We start from the raw sequence: 25,519 nt of genomic DNA, 5'->3' as shown, positions 1-25,519 counted from the left end.
TCCGAGGACGAGCGGCTGATTATGAGGACAAGTACGGCCCAGATGAATCCAGGCCGGGCGTGACACCGACCAAGTACCGACTCGGTGCGACGCCCTGAAATTTGGTGATAAGGCGAGGAAGGGTACGTACTCGGTCCGCACTTATCGGGACGAGGTCTCAGGTGGGGCATTTTACCGTGTGAGTTCGCCAAAGGGAGACGCTGCTCCCTCCAAAGCCCCCTTAGGAAGGAGAAACTGTTGGTGCGCCTTCTCCACAGTGAGGACACTGTACCCCCCTGGATCTGACCGCTGTGCGTGCCAACTACCTAGCACCTAGCCAGCCCAAGTGCCGAACCGCACCGGCCGCCGTCCAAGAACGGAGATGCGGTGTGTCTGTGTCTGACCGACAAACAGCCTGGCTTGACCTTTGACGGAGGGATTATGATATCCCTTTGGATGCTTGGTCTTGCATATTTACTGATCCCTGAATCAACTCCATCTAAACCGCAATACTGACCGACTAGTCTTGACATCGTAAAACTCACCGTGTCCGGGCAGCGGGTCATGCATAAGATAGATGATTGTTCTTGTATTCTCGACACAGCAAAGGCCCGAGACTAAGCTCCTCTACAGAATCTGCTTGCAACTTCTCCCATTATCACGTCTCCCAGCCAACCATTTTCAGTAATAACCGCGTCTCTCGACCTCCAAAAATTTCTCAAAAAAGAAGCAATAGCTGCAACGCTCGCCTTCCATCCATCTTGGGCCGTTGTCTTCTGGCGTACTCAGATACCTGCGGCCACCAGTACCGCCATGGCGACGCCGGCGACGCCAGCCTTGACCTGATCGGCTGGGCTGGCGGTTATGACAGCCGGAGTAAACGTGGCGGTGAACGCGGCAGGGTCGCCCGGCAGAAGGGTGCGTAACTCCGGTCTCTCAGGAGTCACTGCAGTTGTCGATATGGTGGCGTTGCCTGAAACAGAGGTCATTGGAATTGGAGGGCCATTATATGGAATCAGGGTTGTAAGGCTGAGACTACTGGCAGCTGACTGGGGAGGGTTTGCAGATGTCTCACTTGGCGACGCAGTAGCCCTGGGGGGATCCGGCGGGAGGCTCCCGTAACTCTGCAAGGCAGGGGTGCTCTGCGGCGGAACGTGGACAACCACGGTGTGGACCACAATGATTGGAGTTGTGGGAGTATCCGCGGTCCAGGTAGTGGATGTGTCGCCGGCCAAGGGGCAAGAGGTCGTGAGGCTGCCGCCGTCGGGTGTGATGATGTGGGCGACAATGGTGGACTTGGTGGCCAACTTGATAGTGCGGGTGACGGGCGGGAGCCGGACGGTAGAAAATGTGATCGAGGGGCCCGCGTCGGTTGGCTCCAGCGCCGAGGAGGACGGGAACTCGTCACAAGCCTCGTACAAGTTGGCATAGCTGCAGCCCTGAGAGTTGGAATACCCGCAGAAGCCATATTTGGCGTCGTCGTTGCAGGGATTGCTGCAGAGGGCATCGGCCACCTTGGCGAAGGCCTCAATGTTGCTTCCACATCGGCAGCCGCTGTTAGAAAGGGTGATAAGTCAGTGCTCCACGTCAGTCTGGTGGGAGATGCCGACATACTCGGCAAAGGTAGCGGCATAGTTGCGGCCGGCGCAAGCAGACTGGCACTGCTCGGGAGTATAGGTCGCACCGAAGTTGACGAAGGCATTGAACTTGTCCGAGGTGACATTGACGCAGCCCACGTACTCGAAGCCGTGGATGACATGGTTGGCCTGAGCTGCGACCATAGCGGCCAACATTAGAATGACAAGAAAGGCGGACATGGTGGCTGTGTCGTACAACGAGTGGATGTGACTTTTCTTGGAGGATGTCAAGTGGCGAGCGGTTTAGTACAGCCTTTATGAAGGATTGTGATTCACTCCCAAGGTTGGGGATAGGAACGTTCTTGAGATAATTTCTGGGGGAGGATGATTGATGAAGAAAATGCCCAAGGCCAGAAGCTGGATCATCGAAGGAAGGAAGGTGGCGGAGAGTGAGGGACGTCACGACGGACTTGACGTAGGATAGAGCAGGAAGGAAACGACAAGCAAGGCAGGCACGTACCTCGACCACGGAAAGCACGCCTTCCTCGAGGCACGGAAAGAGCAGCTACATCGAAGAGGTCACTCGTGCCTTTGTTGTTCGGCATCGCATCGACAACAACTCGTCAGCTTTGGCGGATTGGGAGGACAACGCACCCCGACATTCAATCATTCAGTTAGTCAGTCAGTCAGTCAGGCTCCTTGCACTCCCCGTTGGCGAAGAACACGCTTTTGATATTCTACTGGGTCTATGTTGTTACGAATGGAAGAGCATGACTTCCCGAGGGAAGGCACTCTTCTCCCGACTCCCAAGTCCAACACCGCAGCAGAAGGTCGCAATCGTCAGGGCTCTCTTTGATCATCATGACACCTAAAAGGCGTTCTAGAGCCATTCGTGACCGGCCAACAGCGGTTACGCTGGTGTGCGAAACACTGCATGTTGCCCCGTCTATGGCCGATCGAGTTCTCATCATCCGATTGCAGACATGTTCCCCGCCTCCAAAGCTTTCCTTCGCGAGGTGTCCGTTTGTCCGTGTCCGAGGCAGATGGCTTAGTGCTTCTTTCTGGACGACGCCGACACAAGCTTCTTCTTGACGCTCTTGGGAATCTTCTCCTTACGCTTCTCGCGCTTGGCCTCCTTGACCGCCAACTTATGTTGCTGCAGAGTGTTAGCAAAGTGTCGCTCAATGCCGGCCAGAACCGGGAACTTACCTTCTTCTCATCCTTGTCCTCGTGCTTGCGCCCTCTAGGCCTGCCCTTGTCGAATCTGGACTCGTCCTCCTCGTCACCGCTGCCCAGTGAGGCTCCACTTCCGGACTCTTCATCAGACGTCTCGCCCTCCTCTTCCTCTGCGTCCTCCTTCACGACGGTGTCGGCAAGCAGGTTCTTGTAGACAAGCTTGTCACCTTCGCCCTGGCCGATCTTGGCACCGTCCTTCTCGATGTCGTAGACCTGCTCAAGGGTCTGGGGGATGTACTGCTTCCGGAAGACCTCGTTGTCGACCTCCTGTTCGGCAGCGGCCTCCTCGCTGTCGGTGGGCCGGTTCTCGTACAGCTTCTCGACAGCCTCCGTCAGAGCAGGCTCCTCGACAGGGCCCTCGATCCCCGAGATGAAGTCGAAGATGGCGCGGTCGCTGAGCGTGTCGACGCCCTTTCTCCTGAAAAAGTCGCCGACGTTCTTGATATCCATACGCAGGAACTCCAGGGCGCGGGGGTGGTCGGGCTCGACACTCTGGGACACATCGATGATGTAAAGCTTGTTGTCGTTGTAGAGGATGTTGTACTCGCTCAAATCGGCATGGACGAGTCTGCAGACCTGGTATATCCGGCGCATGAGTCCGAGGAGCTGAACGTAAAGCCCCCTCCACTGCTGGTCGACGTCGTCTCCCGTCAGGTTGGCGTCTCTCAGTCGGGGGTACGCCCAGCCCTTGCGGTCACCGAGGAAACCCATGGCCAGGACGTGCAGCTTCAGGCTGATGGGCTCTGGGCAGGGGATGCCGGCGGCATGTATTCTTCGCAGGTTGCGGAACTCCTTCTCGGCCCACAGCTTGACCATCTTCCGGTTGCTGCTCTTGTCGAAGCCCTTCTGGAAACGGTGCTCGCCCGTGATGTACCTCTCACGGTCCTTGAATACCAAAATCGACGTCTTGTACACCTTGATGGCGCGCTGGACGTTGGGGCGGTCGCCCTCGGGGTGCAGGATGGCGTGGTAGACATTGGCCTCCTTTCCGGTGCTGATGGCGCCGTGGATCTCGCTGACGATGCCGCGGTTGATCATCTGCAACAGAATCATGCGCGTGCGCTGATCCAGCACCTGCTCGCTCGTGGCGCGGTCCGCCTTGTCCTTGCTCTTCTCGTCGTTCTCCTTGCCGCCGTCCAGTCGGATCTTGGCAGCATGCTTTGAGAGGGCGGTGATCTGGTCATCGACGCTCGAGTGGGTGTTCGCGGTGGGCTTCTGCGCATTGGAGCGCGGGAGGGCTGCGCCGCCGTCGCTGTTGAACATGCGCTGGCGGTTGTAGGACTTTGTCAGGTCGCCAGAGTCGGCTCCCCAGTCCTCATCGTCAATCTCGTCGTCAAAGATGTCCTCCATGTCGCCCTCATCCTCGGCATTTTCGTCGAGGACAAGATCGTCGCGGGGCACGTTTCTCAGCTCGGCGGGGATGGTCTCGGTCTGTTCGTAACCCTGGTTGGGGCGGTATGTGTAGGGGGGCTCATGGGGAGCAGCGGGGGACTCGTTGGAGGCCATTGTGAGCGCTTTGTTCTTGGCTGGCTGGCGCTCTGTTGGGTGTGTCTCGTCGGCTGCGGCCTGGTGTGTGTTGTCGACGGTATTCGAGAAGTTGTGTACCCCTCTGCCCCTCCATCGTGGCCGGGATTTTCGAATTTTTTATCTTATCAGTGGCGTGGCGGCCGTGGCGGGGGTTCGTGGACTCGGCACAGCCGGGTTGGCCCGTGCGCAGCGATGAGTCAACTGTGACTGGTTTTCCCCGGTGAATCAGGGTGAATCACCGCTGGGATTTTGGCGAGATGAGCACTGAAGAAGGTCGCTAAGAAAAATTAGGCGAGCAGCAGCGCCGCACCCGATCCCAAGGCGGGGCGGGCCCCATCCCCCGGTCCTTCGGGGGCGATCCACCAAGACCAAGGCAATCTTGACCGCCGACCTGGATGGTTACTCGAGTCCACTTCGGACGCCTCCTGATGCGGCGCAGTGTCGTATGACACACAGCATATACAACCTGCATGCATAGGATGATGCCCAACAGATCGAGCGAGGACGGTCCCGCTGTTGCCGCACACTCCGAGCCCTTGCTGAGTGTCGGCGCGACACGCTGCGCTCTCGGTTTACGATGCGATGCGATGCGATGCACTCGATGGCTAAGCGTCTCCGAGCCACGTCATCGTGTCGGTTTAACCGTTCACGATCCTTCTCGCCGTCTTTTCCAATAGCTTCTAATGCCGTAAAGGATTGAGTTGATCCTCCAATATTGATTTATAACTAACAGCAGGGCCACCCAATCACCCATACGTGCCTTGACCTTGGCTCGAGCTGCGAGTGGAAGATGGCCACACCGGCAGCTCAGACTACTGTTCCAGTATCCAAATCCTGCGTCTTGGGATTCCAATTAGGACGTGTTCATGTGTAGCCATTCCTGGCACTTACAGGGAAGCTCCTAGACCTTTCCCCAGGATCCAGAGCCTGTCAAGGCCTCATGTTCTCTCTGAACCGGACCCCTGCCTAACCCTAATTCCTTCGAATTACTACTAGACCTTGTCACCCCTAGAACCCTGGGAACATTTATCTGACATCAACCCCTCGGACTGACAATCGGTTTGAGTTGTACATGCAGTTGTGGTCACGAGCGATTGGCGCTGGCCGCTTACACCAGCACGATTATAATGGCGTGCTACATGTATCTGGTTACCACCGTTCACCTGCTTGCTGGCCATATTCGACCTGCTCACCTTCCCCGCTAGCTCATCTCACCTGCTAATCTCAAATTCAGATTAATAAGGTTCAGATCGGTCACGCTATAATGAGCAACTTGGTGCGGCGACAGTATTTGAACAATGGGGTATTGCACACCTATTCATGAATGCCATTTAACTAGCCCGTCGGGTACCCATGGAGCCGAGAAGTTTGCTGATCGTGTCCTATTCACACCTCCTCGGCCGAGTGGTATGAACAAATCACCGTCATCAATGCTAGGTCACGAGATATGTGCTACTGCCTGTGTACGCTGTTAGGTTCAGACACGGCACCTGGAATAAGGTACATTTTGCCTTTTAGCACAGCGGGCTCCAACATCTCGCACGGCCATTGATGACCGTTGCACAATCACGGTCAACCACTCTCGGGTTTGACTGGGCCATCCAGCCCACCCAAGCACAAATAACCTCTGTCTCATCGCCGCAAGGTAGTCTTATATACTTTATTCGGCGTGTATCCCATGAACCCTGTTGGCACCATGGATCTACTGCGTTAGCCTTGCCCTTTTATATCGCCACGCGATCCTCGGTTCATCGTTTGTATAAACCAAGGGGCAGTGAAGCCCAGCTGGTTCATTTTCTATCGTTAACGACGGCTTATTCTTGTGTGTTTTGCTCGTAGCCTCGACGCAATGGCTCACGGTTCGCGTTGGGCCCGGCTCATAGGCTTGAGCTTCATTGTCGCCTTGGTCTTTTTCGCTTCGACAGTCGAATGCCATCACCGCAAAAAAGCCCATGAAAAACCTGCACCTGCACTCACGTCCGCACCTATAGCTTTACCCACACCAGCACCCGAGTTTACCAACGAGGAGATTGACAATGGCACTGCTTTGGCCAAGCTGGGCCAGAGAGCACTCGAAAACGCTCGCAACACCAACAGGCAGCAGACGCATCTGGGCGCAAATAACCCATGCCAGGGTAAAGGGGTGTTGATGCGCAAAGAATGGTGAGTGGTATCTTTACCAGACGTCCTGACCTGTGAAGGATGCCGATTAAAGTTTCGCATACTGATAACTCGTGTATCAGGAGGACTCTTTCGGCAGATGATCGGAGGTCTTTCATATCTGCCGTCCAGTGTATCATGAGGGCACCTGTACTGTCAAATCCAAAGAGGGTGCCGATGGCGAAGTCTCTTTACGACGACTTTGTAGCCGTTCACTACACCAGCTTCAAGAACACACACCTTACGGTGAGTCTGAGTGTTTATCTGCCTATTTAGTATGGTGTACCACTTGTTTGGACACACCGTCAAGTATTTCTGTTGCCGCAGCTAATACTTCCGATAGGCATCATTCTTCGCTTGGCATCGTTACTACTTGGCCAGTTTTGAGCAGAGACTGCGCACAGATTGTGGATATAAGGGTCAGTAGTACTTCTTTATCTTGCCATATGTAATCTTGATACGAATACATCAACAGGTGCACTACCGTACTGGGAATGGGGCCACGATATCAACAACCCAGCCGCCTCACCAGTCTTCGACGGGTCTGATACTTCGATGGGAAGCGATGGTGAATTCATACCCCACGACGGCCTCCAGCTCCGTCAACCCTTCACCAACAACCTCATCCTCCTCAAGCCCGGGTCGGGCGGCGGCTGCATCAAGTCCGGCCCCTTTGTGAACATGAGGGTGCACATCGGCCCCGCCGCCCTCGCGCAGTACGGCACAGAGAAGCCCTTCAATGTGTCGAACCCCCTCGAAGACCTCCCACGGTGTCTGAAGCGGGATTTGAACAAACACGTCGCATCCATGTACAATTCTTTCAGAAACACGACGTCGCTCATCCTCGAACAAAAGACCATTGAGAGGTTTGCGCCCTTGCTGCAGGGGGACGACCGGTTCTTCCCTAATACGCTCGGGATACATGGAGGAGGGCACTTCATCATAGGAGGTAAATACACTCGGGGGGAGAACGCTCCATTCTACATATTACTCGATGAAAAAATGCTAATATCATTGCTGTTGCAGGTGACCCCGGAGCTGACGCTCTCATCTCACCGGGCGACCCAGCCTTTTGGCTTCACCAGGCACAGGTGGACCGCGTGTATTGGATATGGCAGAATCTAGATTTCAAGAACCGGCAGGGGGTTTTCGGCACAATGACCGTTCAGGACAATCCGAAGAGCCCGAATGGCAGCGTCGATGATGATATTGACCTCACGCCTGTCAACACACCGGTAAAGATCAGGAACTTGATGAACACCGCATCAGGTTTGCCGTTATGCTACATGTATGAATAGATGTGTAATTTTACAGCAACAGAAAGTCTTGATAGAATAGATACCCACCTATGCGGACTGATAACCAATTATTCTCTGTTGCGTTGCATGGGTTTAACACAGCTTGCTATAGGTTATAGACGCAGTCATAGGCGATAGCGATAGCGATATTTTCTGAACCAAGCTTTTCCAACGTAAACTAGGGCTTGATGACGTACTATTTAACACATCAAGTCAAATACCTACCTAGTCCCAAACCCCCTGAAATTACGGGCTGTCAAGTGCAAACCTGGGGAGAATATTAAATGTCACGCTCCGGGCCTGGTATTGTCTTTCTTTCCCGGAAGGCAAAATACTTACGTTCGTGGTTTGATGTGCAAAGATATTACATCACCAGAATGGTTCTCATAGCCGATTCAGCCGGCGAGATGCTCACTCTGGAGAAGAAGATGAAGCTAATGTGATTGACACGCTGTCAAGGTGTAGCGTCATCACATTCGCCTCGACGTTTTCTCGTTTTCACGAGCCATGAAAATACCGGTACAACAAAGAGACAAGATTTTCTCGAAACCAAAGTGCCGTGCCGCGAACCAAAACCACCAAGATTTGGGCGCCCTACAGGCGCCAACCCGGAACGTCTGATCCGGGACAACAACAGCAACTTGTTCTCCACCCCATCATGGACCGAAAAGTGAAAACAAACTTTCCATGATTAGACGGAACCGCCCATGGATTCCATCGTTTGCTAATTTGGGACCCGCCGGGAGCCCCTTCATCCCTGCGGTTGGGACGTGCCCCGGTCGATCGCGCCGGTCAAAGCGCGCGACTAGGTCCCCGGGTGCGGATCTGGCCCTGCGGAAACGCGTGGCTCTGGCGTCTTGAAACGTCTGATTTGGCTGTTGCCAGAGGCATGCAGTTAGCGTACTGTGCCGGGTGCGAGGTACGTGGGTGGTGACGTCTTTAAGACTCAACTGTGCTCACTAGCTCCGTAAAGCCTGTTGTTGCGGTGGCTCTGCCACGGCCAGTCCCGATAATAATACGTTTCGCTCTCGCTAATAGCATCTTCTTCTCAAAGTCTGTGTGCACGTCTAATCATTTTGCTTTCTTGTTTGCCGCATACTTGGAGGTGTCCGAAAATGTTGCCTCGAGCTTTCGTATAACGGCGTCCCATCACAACGGGTATTCTTTACACGACGCAGGATACGGTGCGAATAGACATCGAGCTGTGATCACACGTTTATTGCCCAAGGAATGAGCATCTAAAACAGGTCACAGCAGACAGAAAAAGTTGTGCAGACATACTGCTGTGGAACATTGTGCAGAGACGAGGGGGCGAGTGGCCGCTTTTCTTCGCTCGCGGGACTATCACAGGGTGGAGGAAAGCTCAAACACGTCGCCGACAACAACTTACAACCTCATATTGATTGAAGAGAAAAACACCAGCAAACATTCTCTTCATACTCCCGTGCCACCTTTGCACGACGCGACACGTCACCGTTGCGTCTCTTTCCGGAAGGCGACATTTGGCAAACAGCGTCCCTGTGCTCCCCCACGACCATTCATTATTACCACCACACCGCCCTCATTCCAATATCCATAGCTTCAGCAAACTCTAGCAGTAATCGCATTTAACTGTATTCACGATGCTATCAATGGCGGCACCCCGAATGCTGTCGCTGTCTGCGCCGCGATCAAGACAGCAGTTCCCGATACTCTACATCGTTCTCGGAGCCTGCCTCCTTTTTTTCTTCATCCAGACCGAGTTTGGATATACAGTTATTACCAGCGTCGCCGATGCAACGCCGTCGTTATCCAAGGAGGCGAGCTCGCAACCGAGTTCGAAGCCCAAGTACAAACAACAGCCAAAATGGGCCCCGCCACCCGTCAAGGACCCCTTTCCGCTTCTCATGTCCGCGAAGCCGCCGCCGGTTCCCATCTGGAATCGCCCCAAGACGCCCAACACGTATCAAAGGTTCAACTTGCCCGTCGCCCCGCCACTCCTCATTGGCTTCACGCGCAGCTGGCCGATGCTGATGCAGACGGTGGTGGGCTACATCACGGCAGGCTGGCCCGCGGAGCAGATCTACGTGGTGGAGAACACGGGCGTGCAGGACGCGAACGCCAAAGGACGGCTGTCTCTTCAAAACCCCCTTTATTTGAATTACACCCAGCTGCACATGCTAGGCGTCCATGTCGAGCGAACCCCGGTGCTGTTGAACTTTGCCCAGCTGCAGAACTACTTCGTCGCGGTGGCCAAGGAGAAGCCGTGGCCGTATTATTTTTGGAGCCACATGGATTCCTTTGTGCTGTCATATGAAGAGGGAATGGAGGGTATCTCGGGTGCGGTCAATACGCCCGATTATCAAACAATCTACGACCTCGCCATGAAGGAGCTCAACCACACAGTGCACTCCGATCCCAGGTGGGGAGCCCGGTTTTTCGCGTACGACCACCTCGCGTTGGTAAATCCCAGAGCCTATGAGGAAGTTGGAGGTTTCGATACGTTTATCCCCTACTACATGACGGACTGCGACATGCATTGGCGACTGGAGGAAGCAGGCTGGACCATGAACGAGGTAAAGGCGGGTATTGTTCAGGACGTTGCCTCGGTAGTGGATGACCTGCGCGTGCTGTACCGCGAAAAGGAGGTCCCCGAAGGATTCGGCTTCACGGATCCGAACCCGCCGCCGGCAAAGATACTGGGAGAGAGCCCCAAGGACTCCGACAAACACGGCATTCCCATGCCGAGCCCGAACGAAGCCCGAGCCTCGGGCGAGGACGCGGCCGAGGGCTCCCCGGAGAATTACACGACCGTTGCCGACCCTCTCACATCATTCAAGAGACTCCATCGGATCAGCCAGGACATGTTCAATCACAAGCACGCAGATCGCGACCGGAACACCTGGCAGCTGGGGCAGAGGGGCGGGGACCCCCGCGAGCCATATTCGTACGACGCGCTCGGGTTCCAGACTGGCATCGATGTGATGACGGAGGCCGGGAAGGAGGTTTTCCGCAGAAAATGGGGCCATCGAGGATGCGATTTTGCTGCGGCTGGATTGAAGCCCAGTGATGCCTGGAAAGTGGAAAAGGATTGGAATTGATGGAATCAAACGTGGGATAGACGACACGGCTTGAAATATAGGGTCTGGCAATAGATGGACCAAGAGCACATCGATAATCAACATTAATATTTAAAGTAGCTTACATCATAAGAAACAAATACCCCTATGACCAAACTCCCAACCCGAATATTTCAAGGATACAATCATTGTGTAATACGTACATGTTGCTGTAATCCCAACTTGATGAATAAATCCCAAGAGAGAACACGTCGAAGTGTATTCGAAGTTTTTGGTGGTGAACTTCAAAGAGTTTGAACACATTCGTCGAGGCTTTTCATAAAAGAATAGGTCGGTTGGGGGTGTTTCTTGCTTCAAGTCAAGGAACCAACTTGCTTGTGAAGTATTTTGGGGGGGAGGAGGAGTACGACGGAGGTCTCATCTGGCCAGATGACCTTCATCCAATCTTCAAGGGTCCAGTGACGGTGGGCGAGGCTACCAATCCAGGCGTTCCCTTCTCATCTTCCTCGTCAGACTAGGCTTCCTTGATGGTTTGGTCATATTGTAGCCTGCTTGATGAAGAACCCTCCGGACTGCAGTAGCTGAGATCTCGATACCGTAATTACTAAGATCACCAGCAATATCAGTACATCTCCTCTCCCTCCTCATACCGATCACGGGTAACATTTGAGGATACCACCTTGTCTATAGCCTCTGTTTGTTTAGAGGGTCTACCAGACCGTGCGGCATCCTCAACAAACTCCGGTTTGACCACAAGTGTAGGAAGGTCAGGATTGAAACCGCGGCTGATTGCTCGAGCATAGATCCGGTTGACTTTACGAATATCGATACCAAGAATCTGGGATACTTCGTAGGTGGTCTTGCCTCCATGGGGACTTCGTAGGGCAAGTACAAGAGTGCGTTCGTAAGGCGTAGAGTTCGGAGCCATTGTGACGAAAGTAGGCTGCTGGCGGCTGCTGGCTGCTGCTAGCTGTTGCTGGCTGTGGTGTTTGGTTGAGATTGCAGTAGTTGGACGAGGAGTAGGGAGAGCAGATATTTACCTTACCTATTTAGGTAAGGTGCCAGCGGAATCCCGGTTGGCCTGGTGAATAAGTGGGCGCATAGACAGGGGGGTTGGTCAGAATTTATGTAGGCACCTCCGTATGTGGTGTTTGATAATGTAATTCAGAAGACACGGGTAGGTTGCAACTAGGATTCCTATAGAAAGTGTGGTGGCCAGGTTTCCTATTTCCTGGCCTCCCAGATAGTGATGACGCATCTTTACACCACCAAAATATCTAAGACAAGTGAGGTAATGAGAGACATTTTAGAGGACAAGCCACTCTAGAATACGAGTTTTAGAACCTAATAAACAGGAATTCACCATCTAGCCACATTTTTCATACGTTCCTAATAGCTCTGTAGGCTTTGAGGATGATGGGGCTGCAGTTGGGCGCAAGCTTGTTGTTCTTGTTCGCAAGGTATGAGACATAGACCCTAGGTAGGTCTTCCACGCCGTCTGGGACGACGCAAGCTACGTTTATTGTCAGAAATAGTGTCTTCCTGGTTCCGAAATTGGGATTTGGCATAGTTGGAACATTGCAAACCAAAACGTACCGGTAAAAGTGAAGCCCTCAACAATGTGGGTAAGCGGGCTATTTCCGCCTGTGTAAAGCCCCTTGATTAATGTGTCATCGCTCTCAATGGCCTCCTTGATGACAAGAGGTTGATTCTCGCCATCCGGAGCGTAATATAGCGCGTTGCTGCCCATGGGTGCCCTGTCCCATTGAAGGAAGAGCTCATAGGAACCTTCGCCAGTGAGGTAGACGTAATCTCTGTCCGAGGCTTGACCGCCTGCTGAGTAGAGATTTGCGATAGATACCCCCGACGGAGTGTGATATTGGCCTAGCGTCTGGCCATTGATGAAAGGATCTTCGGAGATAGCTCGGGCAAGGAATCTCCCAGATGTAAAACCGTACGAGTACGGCTGGACTGCAAATGGATTATGAACGTAAGGTGGAAGGATAGTTGCAAATGTAAAGGTAACAGAGGAGAGAAGGACGAGGAATGAGAGGATGCTGACGGGTTTGGTGACGAAGGGCATCTTAGGCCAAAGGCTGCTGGTTGGAATTGGATCGTGGAAGAAAGTAGGAATTTGTTGTCTAGTCGAACTTCGGCTAGTAATCTTGCTTTATAACTACCCAATGTGTCGGATGCTAAGTTCATGTAGCTGTGGACACTTCACCAAGGTCTCCTGCTACCAGTCTCCAAGACCCAAGAAGCGGTTGACGGGCAGATTATTAGGATTGCAATCAACAAATTTGTCGATAACAAAAATGCACAAAATGAGTGCTGCTTTATATAAACTGAACACATCGGTTAGACACGTTGTGTTATTGAAGTTGATGCCACATATTAAGATTCATCTGTCTACTAATAGGCGATGGAAGGAAAGGTGGGGCAAGCAGGCAGCCATGCCCAGATGGCGGTGCCAGCCAAGCTAGCGCCAATGAGCCAACGGACAACTGTAATTTTCTTCTCTACAAACTGCCATTCTGTCGACGAAGTTTCCTTGCACAACATCGCAACCGCAATTTGAGATGACAACATTAAGCCTCGACGGCTTTCCGCCGGAAATCATCGGGCAAATTTGCTCTCAGTTGCTCGATGATGACAGAATGAGCCTCTTGTCGCTGTCGACAGTCTCCAAATATTTCCGGACAGTTTCAATCCCCATTATATTTCAGCGAGTTTGGTTCAGAATGCCACCGCCAGTCAGAAAGAGAATGGGCCAATGGCCAAAGACATTGACCACTACCAAAGGAGACAACCAGATGAGCCTGCTCCGTACGATAGTGTCCAATCCGTCAATCGCTGCGCACGTGCAGGATGTTGACTTCATGCTACATCGTCAACATGTACCGACAATCACAGCAGAGGACTTGGAGTTTGTCACAAGAACCGCCGCTGCTCTCGATGTAACTGTCCCCAGTTTACTACGCCTGGGGGACTCTGATTCCGCCTTCAAGGGAAATAATTATCTGGGAGATGATGAGATGCAACGCTTAGCCGTTGTGGACACTTTCTGCGCAGAGCTTATCCTAGCTCACATGCCCAACATCCGAGGTCTTGAATACAACGTTCGCTTCAGCAAAGAGGCCTTTCGCACCCTTTTTCTATCTTCAAAATCAGGGGCCATACAACGCCGCCCCATGTTTCCTAGACTCGAAGATGTTCAGGTGGCCTGCATGGGTCCTGCAAACCTAGTTCAGCCGCTAGCTGAGATGGCGCCCTGTCTTGACTCTCTTTGGCTGGAAAATGCCAGAGGTCCCGTGACTGGCCTACACTTCAAGAACGTTAGAGTACTCTTGTTAAGCACGTCGGAATTCACCAGTCAGGAACTCAGAGACCTAATTCGAGGGTTTCCCAGCGTAAAGAAGTTTTGGTTGCACCAGGCTCTCGGGGGGTCTGGACCGTATGAACAAAGCGAGGGTTGCTCTCCGCAAGAAGCGGTCGACGCCCTCGAGCCACTCAGAACACAGCTGACGGAACTTTCGCTGGATTTTCGGGAGTGGCAGTCGAATTTGCCGGCCGAAACTGAACTTTCACGGGGCTTGATCACGTCCCTGGAAGGGTTTGAGGCGTTGGAGGAACTTCGGATTGATGGTCAGAGCTTGTGGAGCGGTAACAGAGACCTGTACAGGGATTATGATGCAGAGAATGCCCAACTTCTCGTGCGGCTTCTTCCAAGAAGCCTCAAGAAGCTCAGCCTGACGTTTTTGGACCATTGGACGCCATTCGATCACGACCTGCCTGTTTTGGCTGCCAACGTTGCGAGTCGCTGCCCAGAGTTGCGGTTGATTCGCTATCAACTCTCATATTCCGGCCCAATTGAGAGGAGGCGCATAGAACAACTGCGGCAGCTAAGGCAAAAGTTCGCGTCACTAGGCGTGGCCTTCAAATCTGTCCTGGGTCTTTTAGATAAGTACTATGGCGATCCCAATGGATTATCCAATTTGGAAGAACATTGAAGTCGATACTGCTATGGGATTGCATATAGTCGGCCAAATCTAAGAAAGACAACCCCATTTCCAACCATGATAATCTTTCTTCCACCGAGTTGAAGACAAGGGCATGAGATCCAGCCCAGTGAGTGGTAGGACAAAAAAAGCCGCTAAAGTTTTCTGTCAGGAATTTGAATTGTTCTCGTCAGCACATCATCAATTTTACAAAAGAAATCCTTCAATATCTTTTGGAATATATCCATGAGTACAAGTAAAGGTTTGGCCATACCAGTGCAGTTTACTATCACTCCATATTCCCTCAATTGTACGTGTGGAATTTTAGTCACGCACTGAGTTCGAAGGCCTATCTTGACTAGGCTTCACGTATGCTAGTCATTCACTCTTGGCAACTGTGACTTCGGAATCAAAAGGCTCGGTTTTGATCTCGGCATGCATCCAAGAGCCTTGGCAATGAATCAATATCCTGACAGCTACCCTGTCGAGATAGCGCTTCTCATGCGGAGTTGCTTCCGCACCCGAGCTCCAAGTTGTCCCATGAAGGTAGCCGACGATAGCCACCAGGTTCAAAAAGCTCAACTTTCCACGCAATCATGCTTTTCCTCTGATGACAATTAGCTCACCTGCCAAATCTCCACGAATAAAGACACGACCCGGGTGGCTGATTCCAGTGCTGAACAGACCACACTGGTACCAGTGCCAAATATGCCGCAGGGACCTTTGGGGGAGGGGCTCCCAAAGCAGGGTTCGTATCGCCGCGCGGGGTGACATTTTGGTGGTGGTACCAGGTTTACCCCGGTCCTTGCAGATCGGCTCGTTCCTCGAGCCAGCTGGGCACCAATCTCCGCCATTGGGGCAGCTTTAAGCTTAAACCTTATGGGCAGGTGAGAAGGATTCCGAAGGGTTGCGTGCGAGTTGCGTGCGCATCCTAGTTCTTTGAACCAGCAGTTGGGCAACCCGCCTTCCTCATTTCACGTCTGCACCTAACGGGACGCTCGCCGCAAGAGCCGATGGGGTGGTTTGCTACATGACTATTTACAGGCCTAGCCTCTTCGCCGATCTCGAATGGGTCCATTTAGGAAGGTCCCAAGATAGGGTTGACGCTTAAACTCACATGCACTCCAAGGTCCTTGCTAAGCGAGCTTTCGAGCTGACGGCCTGATGAGTGGCCTTAACCTCAGCTGCCCAAGTAATTCAAGTCTTCCAGAGCGTCCACCCCCTCTCAATGGTGGAGCTCTCTTCTCGGCAGTGGCTGGCTTCATCCCTGTCAATCGGCATTTGATCCTCAAACGGGTCAAGTTGCCGCCTTCGAGAAGGCCGGTAGCGTAAATCAGTTCCCATTGTATCGCTGGCTCGTCCATCCGGCCCATCCGTACTATACATGTTGAACATGGAGGGAAACCTGTCATAGATTAGTAGGACCCTCACCTCGTGGGGTTTCGCCCGTAGAGGTACATTTTGTCCCTTATCGGGGGTTGGGACGGTGCAGCCACAATCACACCTACCGCTTTCTGCGAATGGCGAGTGGTGACACCATTTTTGGTGCTGTCACAATGAGAGGGCTCTGTTCTGTATCACAAGAAAACCTGTATACAGTCAAATCTTCATATAAAGAGGGACGGATGATCGCCGGGAGGGTCCCATCTTTCTCCTGTACCCCGGCCTTCAGCTCTTTTAATCTCAACTTCACATTGGAGCCTGTCAACAATGAAGTTCCTCGCTGGTCTCGCCCTCGTGTTGCCGCTGGCATCTGCCGCGGCTGTCACCCCTTTGGAGAAGAAGATCACCTATGACGGCTTCAAGGCCTTCCGGATTGCCACGCACAATGACCCTGCCTCGATCAAGAAGAAGATCGCCAACATTGCCGCGATCCCCTTCAACCTTGACAACAGCGAGCACTTGGATGTTGCCATCCCAGCCGGCGACATTAAAAAGTTCGAGAAGCTCGGCCTCGAGACTTCAGTCCTGCACGAGGACCTTGGCGCCGATATCGCTGAGGAAGGCACTTTCGCTCCTTACGAGAGTTAGTCTCCCACCCCCTGAAGGCCTTGAAGGCATTTTGAGCATATTCTAATACATGATAGGCAATGCTGGCGATGTCACCCTCCAGGCTCTTCCCAGCCTGACGTGGTTCAACTCCTACCATACCTTTGCCGACCACCAGCAGTTCATTCGTGACCTGCAGTCCAACTTCCCTTCCAACTCGGAGATCATCAACGCTGGTAACTCATACGGCGGTCGCTCCATCCTGGGAATCCACCTCTGGGGCAGCGGCGGCAAGGGTTCCAAGCCCGCCATCTACTGGCACGGTACCGTCCACGCTCGCGAGTGGATCACCGCTATGGTAAGATTGGGAAGAAAGCTAGTCGTAATAGGGACAAGGGCTAACACCGAAAAGGTCGTCGAATACCTGACCTACCAGATTATCGACGGGTACCAGAAGAACGATGCTGCTGTCAAGGCTTTCCTTGACAAGTACGACTTCTACATCCTGCCCATCGTCAACCCCGATGGTGAGTCTTGAATGCAACCAAGTTTTTGCACTTTAACGATGACTGATGAGTATTAGGTTTCGCCTACACCCAGACCAACGACCGTCTTTGGCGCAAGAACCGCCAGCCTAGATCTGGCAGCACCTGCATTGGTACCGACATTAACCGGTGAGTAACCAGCCACTTGAAATGAATAATTCCAACTGACCCTCTCCAGAAACTGGCCCTTCAACTGGCAACTCCCCGGTGGCGCCTCCACCAGCTACTGCTCTGAGACCTACAAGGGCCAGGCCGCCGGTGACACCCCCGAGATGGTCGCCCTGAAAGCCTACACCGACCGCCTTGCCGCCGGCAACGGCATCAAGCTCTTCATCGATTGGCACAGCTACGGCCAGTACATCCTGCTGCCCTACGGCTACGACTGCTCTGCACGAGCATCCAACCACGCGCGCCAGATGACCCTGGCCGGCAACACCGCCACAACCATCGCCCAGGCCTACGGCACTCGCTTCACCTACGGCCCTAGCTGCTCTACCCTGTACGCCACTACTGGAAGTGCTCCCGACTACCTCACTGGTGCTGCAGGCGCCGAGGTTGCTTGGACCATCGAGCTGAGGCCATCTGGCTCTGCTGGTGGCGGTTTCGTTTTGCCTGCCGCTCAGATCTTGCCCAGTGCCATTGAGCAATGGAACGGCATCAAGTATTTGCTCGCCAACGTTTAAGTTGCGAGGAAAGCAAGGCATACTAAAGGCTGCTCTTTGTGCTAGTTGTAATATAGAGAACATGCCAAATTTTGACGCATCCAATTGCACAAACAATTACGTGTTCACACATGCTTTGCATCAAGTCATCTAAGTTGTAAGGATGTACTCAGTAACAGTACACGCAATTTCCATTGCGGCGCGTCCAAACAGAGCAGGTTATAGTAGTCTTTCTCCATAAAACTATCCATTCCTTTCCCTCCTTGGCTTCCTTGACCACCTCAACTTATTATCTTGCATTAACAATCTAGTCCAAGCCAATGCCCATGGAGAACTATAGCTGTAGTCCACTTCCAAATACTGTTGTTGAAAATTGTTCTCGAATGGTTCTATGTTTTGTGATGAATTACCTTTGTTTCACCTGCCAGTGAAGACGCATCCTCCTGGGTTGCGTGCCAATCCTGAGCCACAACATAAAATTTTCAGTCATGGCCATACACAAGGTAGCCTATTAATCTTAAAGCCTGTCAGAGATGAATTTTGGCCCTCACAACACAATGTGGTGACTCCGGGTTCTGAAAATCGAATGTAGTAGCCATCCGTAGCCATGTAGCCACTCACGTCAGCATAAATATTTTGCCTAGCAATTTGCACTACAGTGTCTAATGCCATATTGATCTTGGTCACGGGGCTTTAATCTGGGAGCTGAGCATAATTCCTTTACCTGTGTTTGGAATATCGTCAGCTTACCCCCTGGACAAGATGATAGCCTATATCTACCAGCCTAGTGGGGTATTTTCTTCATGTCAGGTTGAGGTACATGGGACATCGGACGTAAAGTACTTGTGGGTTCTTATTGTGGGAGAGAAAGCGTTATTAAGTTACGTGAAGGTAGTGTACCAAAATTTGGGCAGCCATTTTTCGGCGGTCTGGCCCATTTTAGATATCTCTTGACATTTCCGACTGCACAGCGATTGTCTCTTTCTTTCCAAGAAGTTCATCATAGACATGTCCTCAAGTTATGCCCTTCATGAACTGGTAATTGCACGTTTCAAAAAGTTATTAAGAATTATTGACGCACAACTAAATGTACCAGTTCTGGTAGGCCATCTCCAAAGCAGTACCGGGGCTAAACCCGCGCGCGGCCATCTTTGTGTTGATCGATTGATGCAGCGGCCCTGCCTCCAGTGCTCCATCAACACGCTAGCCAGGCTCCCGCCCAGAGCTTCCAATTTAGTTCCAGCCGCACGGAACCTGGATGATTTGCTTGGGGAAGATGACGTCTTTGTTGGCGATGATCTTGGAGTTCTTGGACTGCAGATTGTCCGCGTTGGTGCAGAAGTCGTAGGCGATGCTGTTCAGCGTGTCGCCTGAGACGATAACGTACGCGCCGTCGGTGGGCGTGTTCTTCCTGCAGTCTCGCTGGCGGCCAGCATTCGCACGGCAGGGAACCTTGATGTTAATGCCGACAGGGAGGTTGCCCTTGATGTTGTTCCACGACCTGATGACATTGGGAGAAGTGCAGAAGTCGGCTGCGACGTTGTTGATGTTGTCGATGGATGTGGTGTAGTACCAGCCCTCGCCACTGTTTGAAGCAGTTGTCCGCTTGCAACCTCTTCGCAGGGCAGTTGAAGAGCCGAGGAGGGACGCAAAGACTACAAGAACGTCGACACGCATTTCTATTATGTGAAAGGTTGAGAATATAAATGTAAGGGTAGTGATGTTGTGAGGAATTGACTGGTTTCGAAGTCAGAGTGGTACGGCGCAATAACCAGCATCCAAACAGGTGCAACAGAGATCCTTAAATGCATCAAGGAATAGACGGCTATCACGGCTCAAAATGCTATGCTTCATTTCTCAAAATGTCACCGGTCCATACCCGACTCATGACCCTGACAAATGGGGTTGGCTTCTTCTGCCCTCTGTAATCTGTGCGTTGGAGTTCAGCAGCTCATTTTCTGATTGCTGTCTCGAAGATATGTAGGGGTTTGCGCAAATGCTAAGTCACCAGAACTTAATAGCTGAAATAGAAGGCTTCTTTTAATATAAGCTGCATCAATTTTTAATTGCCTGTGATCCAGTTTGTTCAGCCTTTCTCAACAGCTTTGTTTCCCGTGGCCAACTTCTATTACTAGTGGGGCTTCGCAAGTACTAGGGTTGTAGGTGAGTGGTCCTTTCTTGTTAGCGAGGAACCAATCTTTTATTAATACTTTTGAGTTCAAACCGCAATACGAGCAAAATTGGTGAGGGTCTCCATTCTGAGAAACGGAAATTTTGTCTTATTTTTCGATGGCACTCTTGATTCGGACTAGCAAAAGACATGAACGGACATATAATAGTGTAGATCATTCCGCAATGACGTCTCAAAGTTTGCTAAGCACGTGTGCTTCCTTTTCTCCCTCTTCACTCGCAAATGTTGGGGGGTTAAGGTCTACTGGTCCCTGGATCCAGCGTATGAGGCGTCTTGCAGCTTTTCGCGGGTTCAGCCCATCAACTAAAGTTGCATATACCGTTAGCAAAGCAACCCAACAAGCAAAGGCCAGAGAACCAAGCTATTGATGCTGTAACCTACCATAGCCGACGAACGGGATCGCAGTGCGATAGCCCATCATGTCGACAATCTTTTTTGGGATCTCCCCTGAAAGGACCCTTCTAGGGTCGATGCCGAACATCAGGTTCTCGAGGGGCCGGATATACGGCTGGCAGTACTGAATAGTCGCCGCATACCTCGGCTTTTCGCTCCGGTTGGCACCACCGGAATGCCATGTTGTCCCCAAGAAGTAAATCACACTTCCCCTGGGGCAGAGTGCGGGGATCGCTTCGTGTTCCTCGCCGACTCGATCGCTTGCCCAGAGATGCGACCCAGGAATGATCCTTGTGGCGCCGTTCGTCTCGGTATAATCGTCGAGTACAATCATTGTTGCGGCGGTAACCGGAGGGCGGGGGCGCGGCAGGTGTGTCACGCCGTCGTCGTGATGCAGGACCTGGTTCTTCTCGCCGGGGTTGATGACGATCGTCTCCATTATGTAGAAGAGGTAGTCCTTTTCCAAGAAATAGTCATTGAGCGCAAGGACCTGCGGGATCAAACAGAACTTGTCAAACACGCGCGTCTTTCCCAGGAGTGACAGAATGCGGTTCGTCTTGAAGCCATCAAAAGCGTGCAAGCCGGTCCTGGCATCTTTGCCGTGCAGCCTATCAATTTCGGCAATGGCCTCAACGGCTTCTGCTTCGGTGAAGGCGTTGGGAATAATAACGTAGCCATCTTTAAGGACTGCCTCAACATAGGTTCGGAGCACCGGATCTGAAGGGAGAGGCTTGTCCTTGCGGTCGTAGTATTCCCTGTCCACAGGATCCGCGGCTTGGGGATCCTTTTCCGATGATGCGGGCGCCATGTCGCGATTATGTTTAAGATGAATTTTCTATGCTCTGAAGGTTTCAGCAAGAAGATTGAAGGATGGAAGTGCCAATAATGAAGGATTTTGAGGGAGCTGGTCATAACAAGACATCCGACAGGTAAGCAAAACATGTCGAATCAGAGAGTGATATTCCTCCCCCTGTTCATAATAGCCGCTCATTCGGGCCTATGTAAGCTTATGTCAGACACTAAACGCCTACAAATGATCCCATTAATTGTTTGCCTGGAACTATTGATGAAATATCCTATTACATGCCGAAGACAAAATGGGGCTGCAAACACAATGGCCAAATTTAAACCTGACCTTGTCATGTTGAGTGTGTAATTTACTGTAAAAACTAGAGTACCCTGGAATGCTATCACGTCTTTTTGGAAGATGAAATGCCCCTCGGCCCCCCTTTGACAGTAACATAATGAGGCGTAGATACTCTGCTTCTCTTTATCCGTGAAGTCACGTCTCTTCTCCTGTCCTCCGTTACACTTGATATTTCTTCTGGTAGACTGCAACAACGCCTGAACGGCCTATCCTATCTGTTGGAAAGATTTCACAATTGCATTAGGCACATTGTATAAGTCAGTTAGTTTAACTATTGCTTCGCCTTTAGCTCCAAGTCCTTACCCATAACAAGAAAATCAAGTTTATTGCTATGTATTAAAATTATCGCCGGTAATGCTTATCCATTTTTCTAAGTACCAATCCGATATTCCATCCTCCTTTCTTGGGCACTTGCTTACTTGAAGTGGGCTTCAGCTCTCTCTAAGACTTCAATCATTGAAGTCTTGAACGAGGTCTCCACGCGACTTGCCGTCTTATGGCTCTCTGAAAGTGCCATAATGTAGTCATTCTGCATGGTTGCACTGACGGTTTTAATCTGGGAAGTCGTGTTCTCTTCGATAAGCTTCAGACCCTCCTTGAGAATGCGCTTGACGTTAGCGGTTGCATCGCGAAACATTTTGGACTTGTGGTTAAGGAGGTGAAGCTCGATAATGCCACGTGATCTTGTGATTGAGCGCTTTCCTATTTTCAAATTAAAATGTCAGTGGCAACTTCGACGTCTTCTAAATCAATTTTCTGATCTTACCTTTGATTGCAGCACACTCTTGGTAGCCTGGGGTCATGGAGTTAACAATAGCGGGCATGAACGCTCGACTGGCATCTTTCTGCGCTTGCTCAATATCAGCTCGATTTTGGGCAGCAGACTGCATAATCTTGTCTCTGTGAAGCTTGAGTTGACGCTCAAGCTGTTCAGAAGCCTGAAGTTGCTCATAGTCGTGATCGCCAAGCTTTTTTACGATGTCCTCGTGGAATGATGTCAGTCTTTGCGTGGCCGCGACGGAGAAAAGGTCCATTATAACAGGAACTTCCAGTTGAAAGAACTTCCCCCAAATCTCTGTAATGTTTCGTTTGATGGGCATAAGAAGCTCTTCGTTCATGTTAAATTCCTTGAACACACCGTTGCGGCGGAAGGTTGCTTTGAGAGTTCCCCAATGTATTCTTCCTGACGTCCAATCGAGGGCGATGCCCTCTGCCTGAGCATTAGCGAGACTAACCAGGCGACCCAACTCATCGTAGACTTTGATCTGCATTGTATTATGCAGTTTGTCAATATAGTCTTCGACATCTGCCGAGAATTTCTGAAAAAGGTTAGTTAGTCGGTTTGTTTATGCGAGAGCTGTGGAAGGATGACTGGGTTGAATAAGCTTACCGCTTCGAACACTGTAAACATAGTTTTCAATGTTTCTATGTCAATGCTTGCAGATGATCCTTTTTCATTCTGGGCCCAGATGACGATCGAGTTGAGGACTTGGCAAATGCCGCTCAACACCTCCTTGTGCTTGCCAATGCGAAGATTCTCTGTCAGATTCTGAGCATGTATTTGCAGTTGAGGTATTTCTGTGTCTTCTTCTGATATGTATCCGGGAGTTGAGTCATCTTCGCTCATCACAAAGCCTCGCATTTTCATGTATACCTGACTGCTGGTGCAGAACACGGGAGTCTGTTGGGAAATTTCGTCATAGTCATGAACCTCTCTCTCAGCGTGGATAGGTCCCGGACGGTTCATCGCTTCTTTTCGGTCAAGCCTGCACTCGTTAGCTAGAACCACATTATCGCTACTAAGGAGGTTTCTCACTCCTTGAAGCCTTTGGCAAGATGTTGCTTCACGGCTTCCCTGGAAAGATTATTTCGCTTATGAATGCACTTTGAATGAATTTCGTTCAAGAGTTGCTTCTTTCCCAACTTCAAATCAGCCAACTCTTGGCTTTTTTGTTCAAGCTGGGTCAAGGTCCCGTCCGTAGTGTTTTGCAGTTCTGCACTATCTTGAGATGCCATGGTTTCAGAAAGTTTCTTTGGAGGCTCGGTTCTGGCTCTTTTGGCTAGTCGTTCTTTAGCGCACTCGTTGCTGGGCTCGCGAGAGGTGTGATGCCGACGGCGAAGTATAATGAGTTCCTTTTCAAGGCTCCTTATGCGCCGCTCGTAGCCTTGAGCATCCTTCCAGGCCTTCATGGTATCACAGTCAAGTTTACCTTTCAAGGATTCCATTGCCGAGTTGAGAGAAATATCATCAGTCTTGGAGCATATGACGGTGAGAGTCGAAAATGCACCATCAAGCTTGAGCTGTTGCTTGATAGAATCGCTCATGAGGTCTTTGGCAGTCTTGTTATCAACAGCTCTGTTGATTGGAGCAACAATCCATATGCCGGAGCATGACTTCATGTACTCTGATGCAATAGCAGCTCTTGCCGCATCCCAATCTTGGTGTCCAGGCTGTATCAAATGTATTAGTGGTAGTCTTTGTATGTTGGAATAGCTCATGGGGTAACCTACGAGATCGACGATCGTCACGCCGTTAGCAAGAACTTTTGCTTTGGTGAAGATCCTAACAACCTTCACCAACGGCCAATAAGCCGCTGTATCGTCGTCCTTGTTTTTGGAGTCGACGTATGGTTCAATCTGGTCGCGGAGATCTTGCGCCGTAGGAGCTTTCATGACCTTGGTCGTACCCAGGACCTGACGAACATTTGGATGTTCAACCAGCTGTAACGAGGTGCTATCCGCAAGCACTTCAACCTCCAACTCTGAATACACCGCCTGGATCTTTGCAAGCGATTTGGCAGCATCACTCTTCGGATCCATATGTTCCATATCAATGCTTCCATCCGTGACGAAATCCTTGAGAAGGTTATCGACCTCACGTACCCACGTGTCGCGTGAGATGAACTCAACCTCAGCTCGGTAAGGATTTTCTTCATCCGTATCGTTGTTATATGACACCTCAGTGACAACAGCCGTGCAGGCACGCATGCAGTTTGTAGGAAGTAAGCTGGTACTGATTAGCTAAACTTTCCCCCAAAGGCAGGACCTGGTTGGACTTACCTCTCTTCATCCAAAAGCGCGTTAATGGTTGAGCTTTTGCCATCGCCAGTGTTACCCAGAACGCCGATGACTGTCTGATCAATGCGGTTGGCGCGACCACGGATATCGCAAATCATTTGTAACCAATGAGATGCAGCGATCTTGAGCTGAGATTGAAGCTTCTGCGAGGATACTATGCTCTTACAGACTGCCTCAACCTCGTCCAGAATCGGCAGGACCTGTTGCGTAAATTCCTCCCAAGTTTCGGGGTCTTTGAAATTCTTCATCTTTTGAAAATACGAAAAGCCCAGGGGAACTTTTGGAGTGGCCATCTGTGACTGCTCTGTAGGGACAGAAACTAGCCTGGTATCTTCATCGTGCTCAGCCTTCACAGCCCAACGGTTTGCGAAAAGGCTCATTTTGGTGTTCGATATGGCTAAGAAAGGAAGGATTTAGTCTGGAATTCTTTTCGCGGAACAGTGTAAATAGAAGGTGTAGAATGGGGAAGGGAATTAAGCAGACTTGAATCACGAAACAAATTTCGAATATAGAGTGAGAGAGAACGAGGGGGCTTTCTCACGATTTCTCACTGAGGAAAGTTCAATTGAAGTGAAAGCAAAATAAGAAAAATAAGAGTAAAAGAGCAGGTGATATGAAATAGAGAAGGTTTGGGGAAGCAAGAAAAAGTTTAGGATATGTGAAAGCCTATGAGATTGATA

General features: G+C 51.2%; 8 protein-coding genes across 8 annotated transcripts; 3 read left to right on the top strand and 5 right to left on the bottom strand.

Moving 5' to 3' along the window:
• Positions 1-764: 764 nt before the first annotated feature.
• EsH8_IV_001175 (uncharacterized protein) lies at positions 765-1,772 on the bottom strand (the record flags this gene model as incomplete). The annotated part of the gene is made up of 2 exons (XM_083266065.1): positions 765-1,533; positions 1,594-1,772. The coding sequence occupies 2 exons, from the start codon at positions 1,770-1,772 to the stop codon at positions 765-767; spliced, it is 948 nt and encodes a 315-aa protein (XP_083124960.1).
• Positions 1,773-2,604: 832 nt separating this feature from the next.
• Positions 2,605-4,298, bottom strand: EsH8_IV_001174 (protein kinase RIO1; the record flags this gene model as incomplete). Its single annotated transcript, XM_083266064.1, has 2 exons — positions 2,605-2,712; positions 2,766-4,298. The coding sequence occupies 2 exons, from the start codon at positions 4,296-4,298 to the stop codon at positions 2,605-2,607; spliced, it is 1,641 nt and encodes a 546-aa protein (XP_083124959.1).
• Positions 4,299-6,168: 1,870 nt separating this feature from the next.
• On the top strand, positions 6,169-7,777 carry EsH8_IV_001173 (tyrosinase family protein; the record flags this gene model as incomplete). The annotated part of the gene is made up of 5 exons (XM_083266063.1): positions 6,169-6,482; positions 6,563-6,725; positions 6,823-6,898; positions 6,955-7,428; positions 7,506-7,777. The coding sequence occupies 5 exons, from the start codon at positions 6,169-6,171 to the stop codon at positions 7,775-7,777; spliced, it is 1,299 nt and encodes a 432-aa protein (XP_083124958.1).
• A 1,622-nt stretch (positions 7,778-9,399) lies between these two features.
• EsH8_IV_001172 (glycosyltransferase family 2 protein) lies at positions 9,400-10,857 on the top strand (the record flags this gene model as incomplete). Its single annotated transcript, XM_083266062.1, has 1 exon — positions 9,400-10,857. One exon carries the CDS (start codon positions 9,400-9,402, stop codon positions 10,855-10,857), a length of 1,458 nt encoding a protein of 485 aa, XP_083124957.1.
• A 1,358-nt stretch (positions 10,858-12,215) lies between these two features.
• Positions 12,216-12,919, bottom strand: EsH8_IV_001171 (uncharacterized protein; the record flags this gene model as incomplete). Its single annotated transcript, XM_083266061.1, has 2 exons — positions 12,216-12,349; positions 12,433-12,919. The coding sequence occupies 2 exons, from the start codon at positions 12,917-12,919 to the stop codon at positions 12,216-12,218; spliced, it is 621 nt and encodes a 206-aa protein (XP_083124956.1).
• Positions 12,920-16,544: 3,625 nt separating this feature from the next.
• Positions 16,545-18,051, top strand: EsH8_IV_001170 (M14 family metallopeptidase; the record flags this gene model as incomplete). The annotated part of the gene is made up of 5 exons (XM_083266060.1): positions 16,545-16,860; positions 16,922-17,181; positions 17,236-17,350; positions 17,407-17,497; positions 17,547-18,051. 5 exons carry the CDS (start codon positions 16,545-16,547, stop codon positions 18,049-18,051), a joined length of 1,287 nt encoding a protein of 428 aa, XP_083124955.1.
• Positions 18,052-19,263: 1,212 nt separating this feature from the next.
• On the bottom strand, positions 19,264-21,422 carry EsH8_IV_001169 (uncharacterized protein; the record flags this gene model as incomplete). Its single annotated transcript, XM_083266059.1, has 3 exons — positions 19,264-19,767; positions 20,466-20,524; positions 20,603-21,422. The coding sequence occupies 3 exons, from the start codon at positions 21,420-21,422 to the stop codon at positions 19,264-19,266; spliced, it is 1,383 nt and encodes a 460-aa protein (XP_083124954.1).
• A 754-nt stretch (positions 21,423-22,176) lies between these two features.
• EsH8_IV_001168 (uncharacterized protein) lies at positions 22,177-25,132 on the bottom strand (the record flags this gene model as incomplete). The annotated part of the gene is made up of 6 exons (XM_083266058.1): positions 22,177-22,463; positions 22,528-23,080; positions 23,152-23,162; positions 23,972-24,212; positions 24,273-24,768; positions 24,822-25,132. 6 exons carry the CDS (start codon positions 25,130-25,132, stop codon positions 22,177-22,179), a joined length of 1,899 nt encoding a protein of 632 aa, XP_083124953.1.
• Positions 25,133-25,519: the final 387 nt, after the last annotated feature.

Source organism: Colletotrichum jinshuiense, chromosome 4 (genome assembly GCF_051148585.1).
Source record: "Colletotrichum jinshuiense chromosome 4, complete sequence".
In the NCBI taxonomy this organism is placed as follows: domain Eukaryota; kingdom Fungi; phylum Ascomycota; class Sordariomycetes; order Glomerellales; family Glomerellaceae; genus Colletotrichum; species Colletotrichum jinshuiense.
Note: the sequence above shows the minus strand (reverse complement) of the source record. Positions and strands in the feature narration are given on the sequence as shown.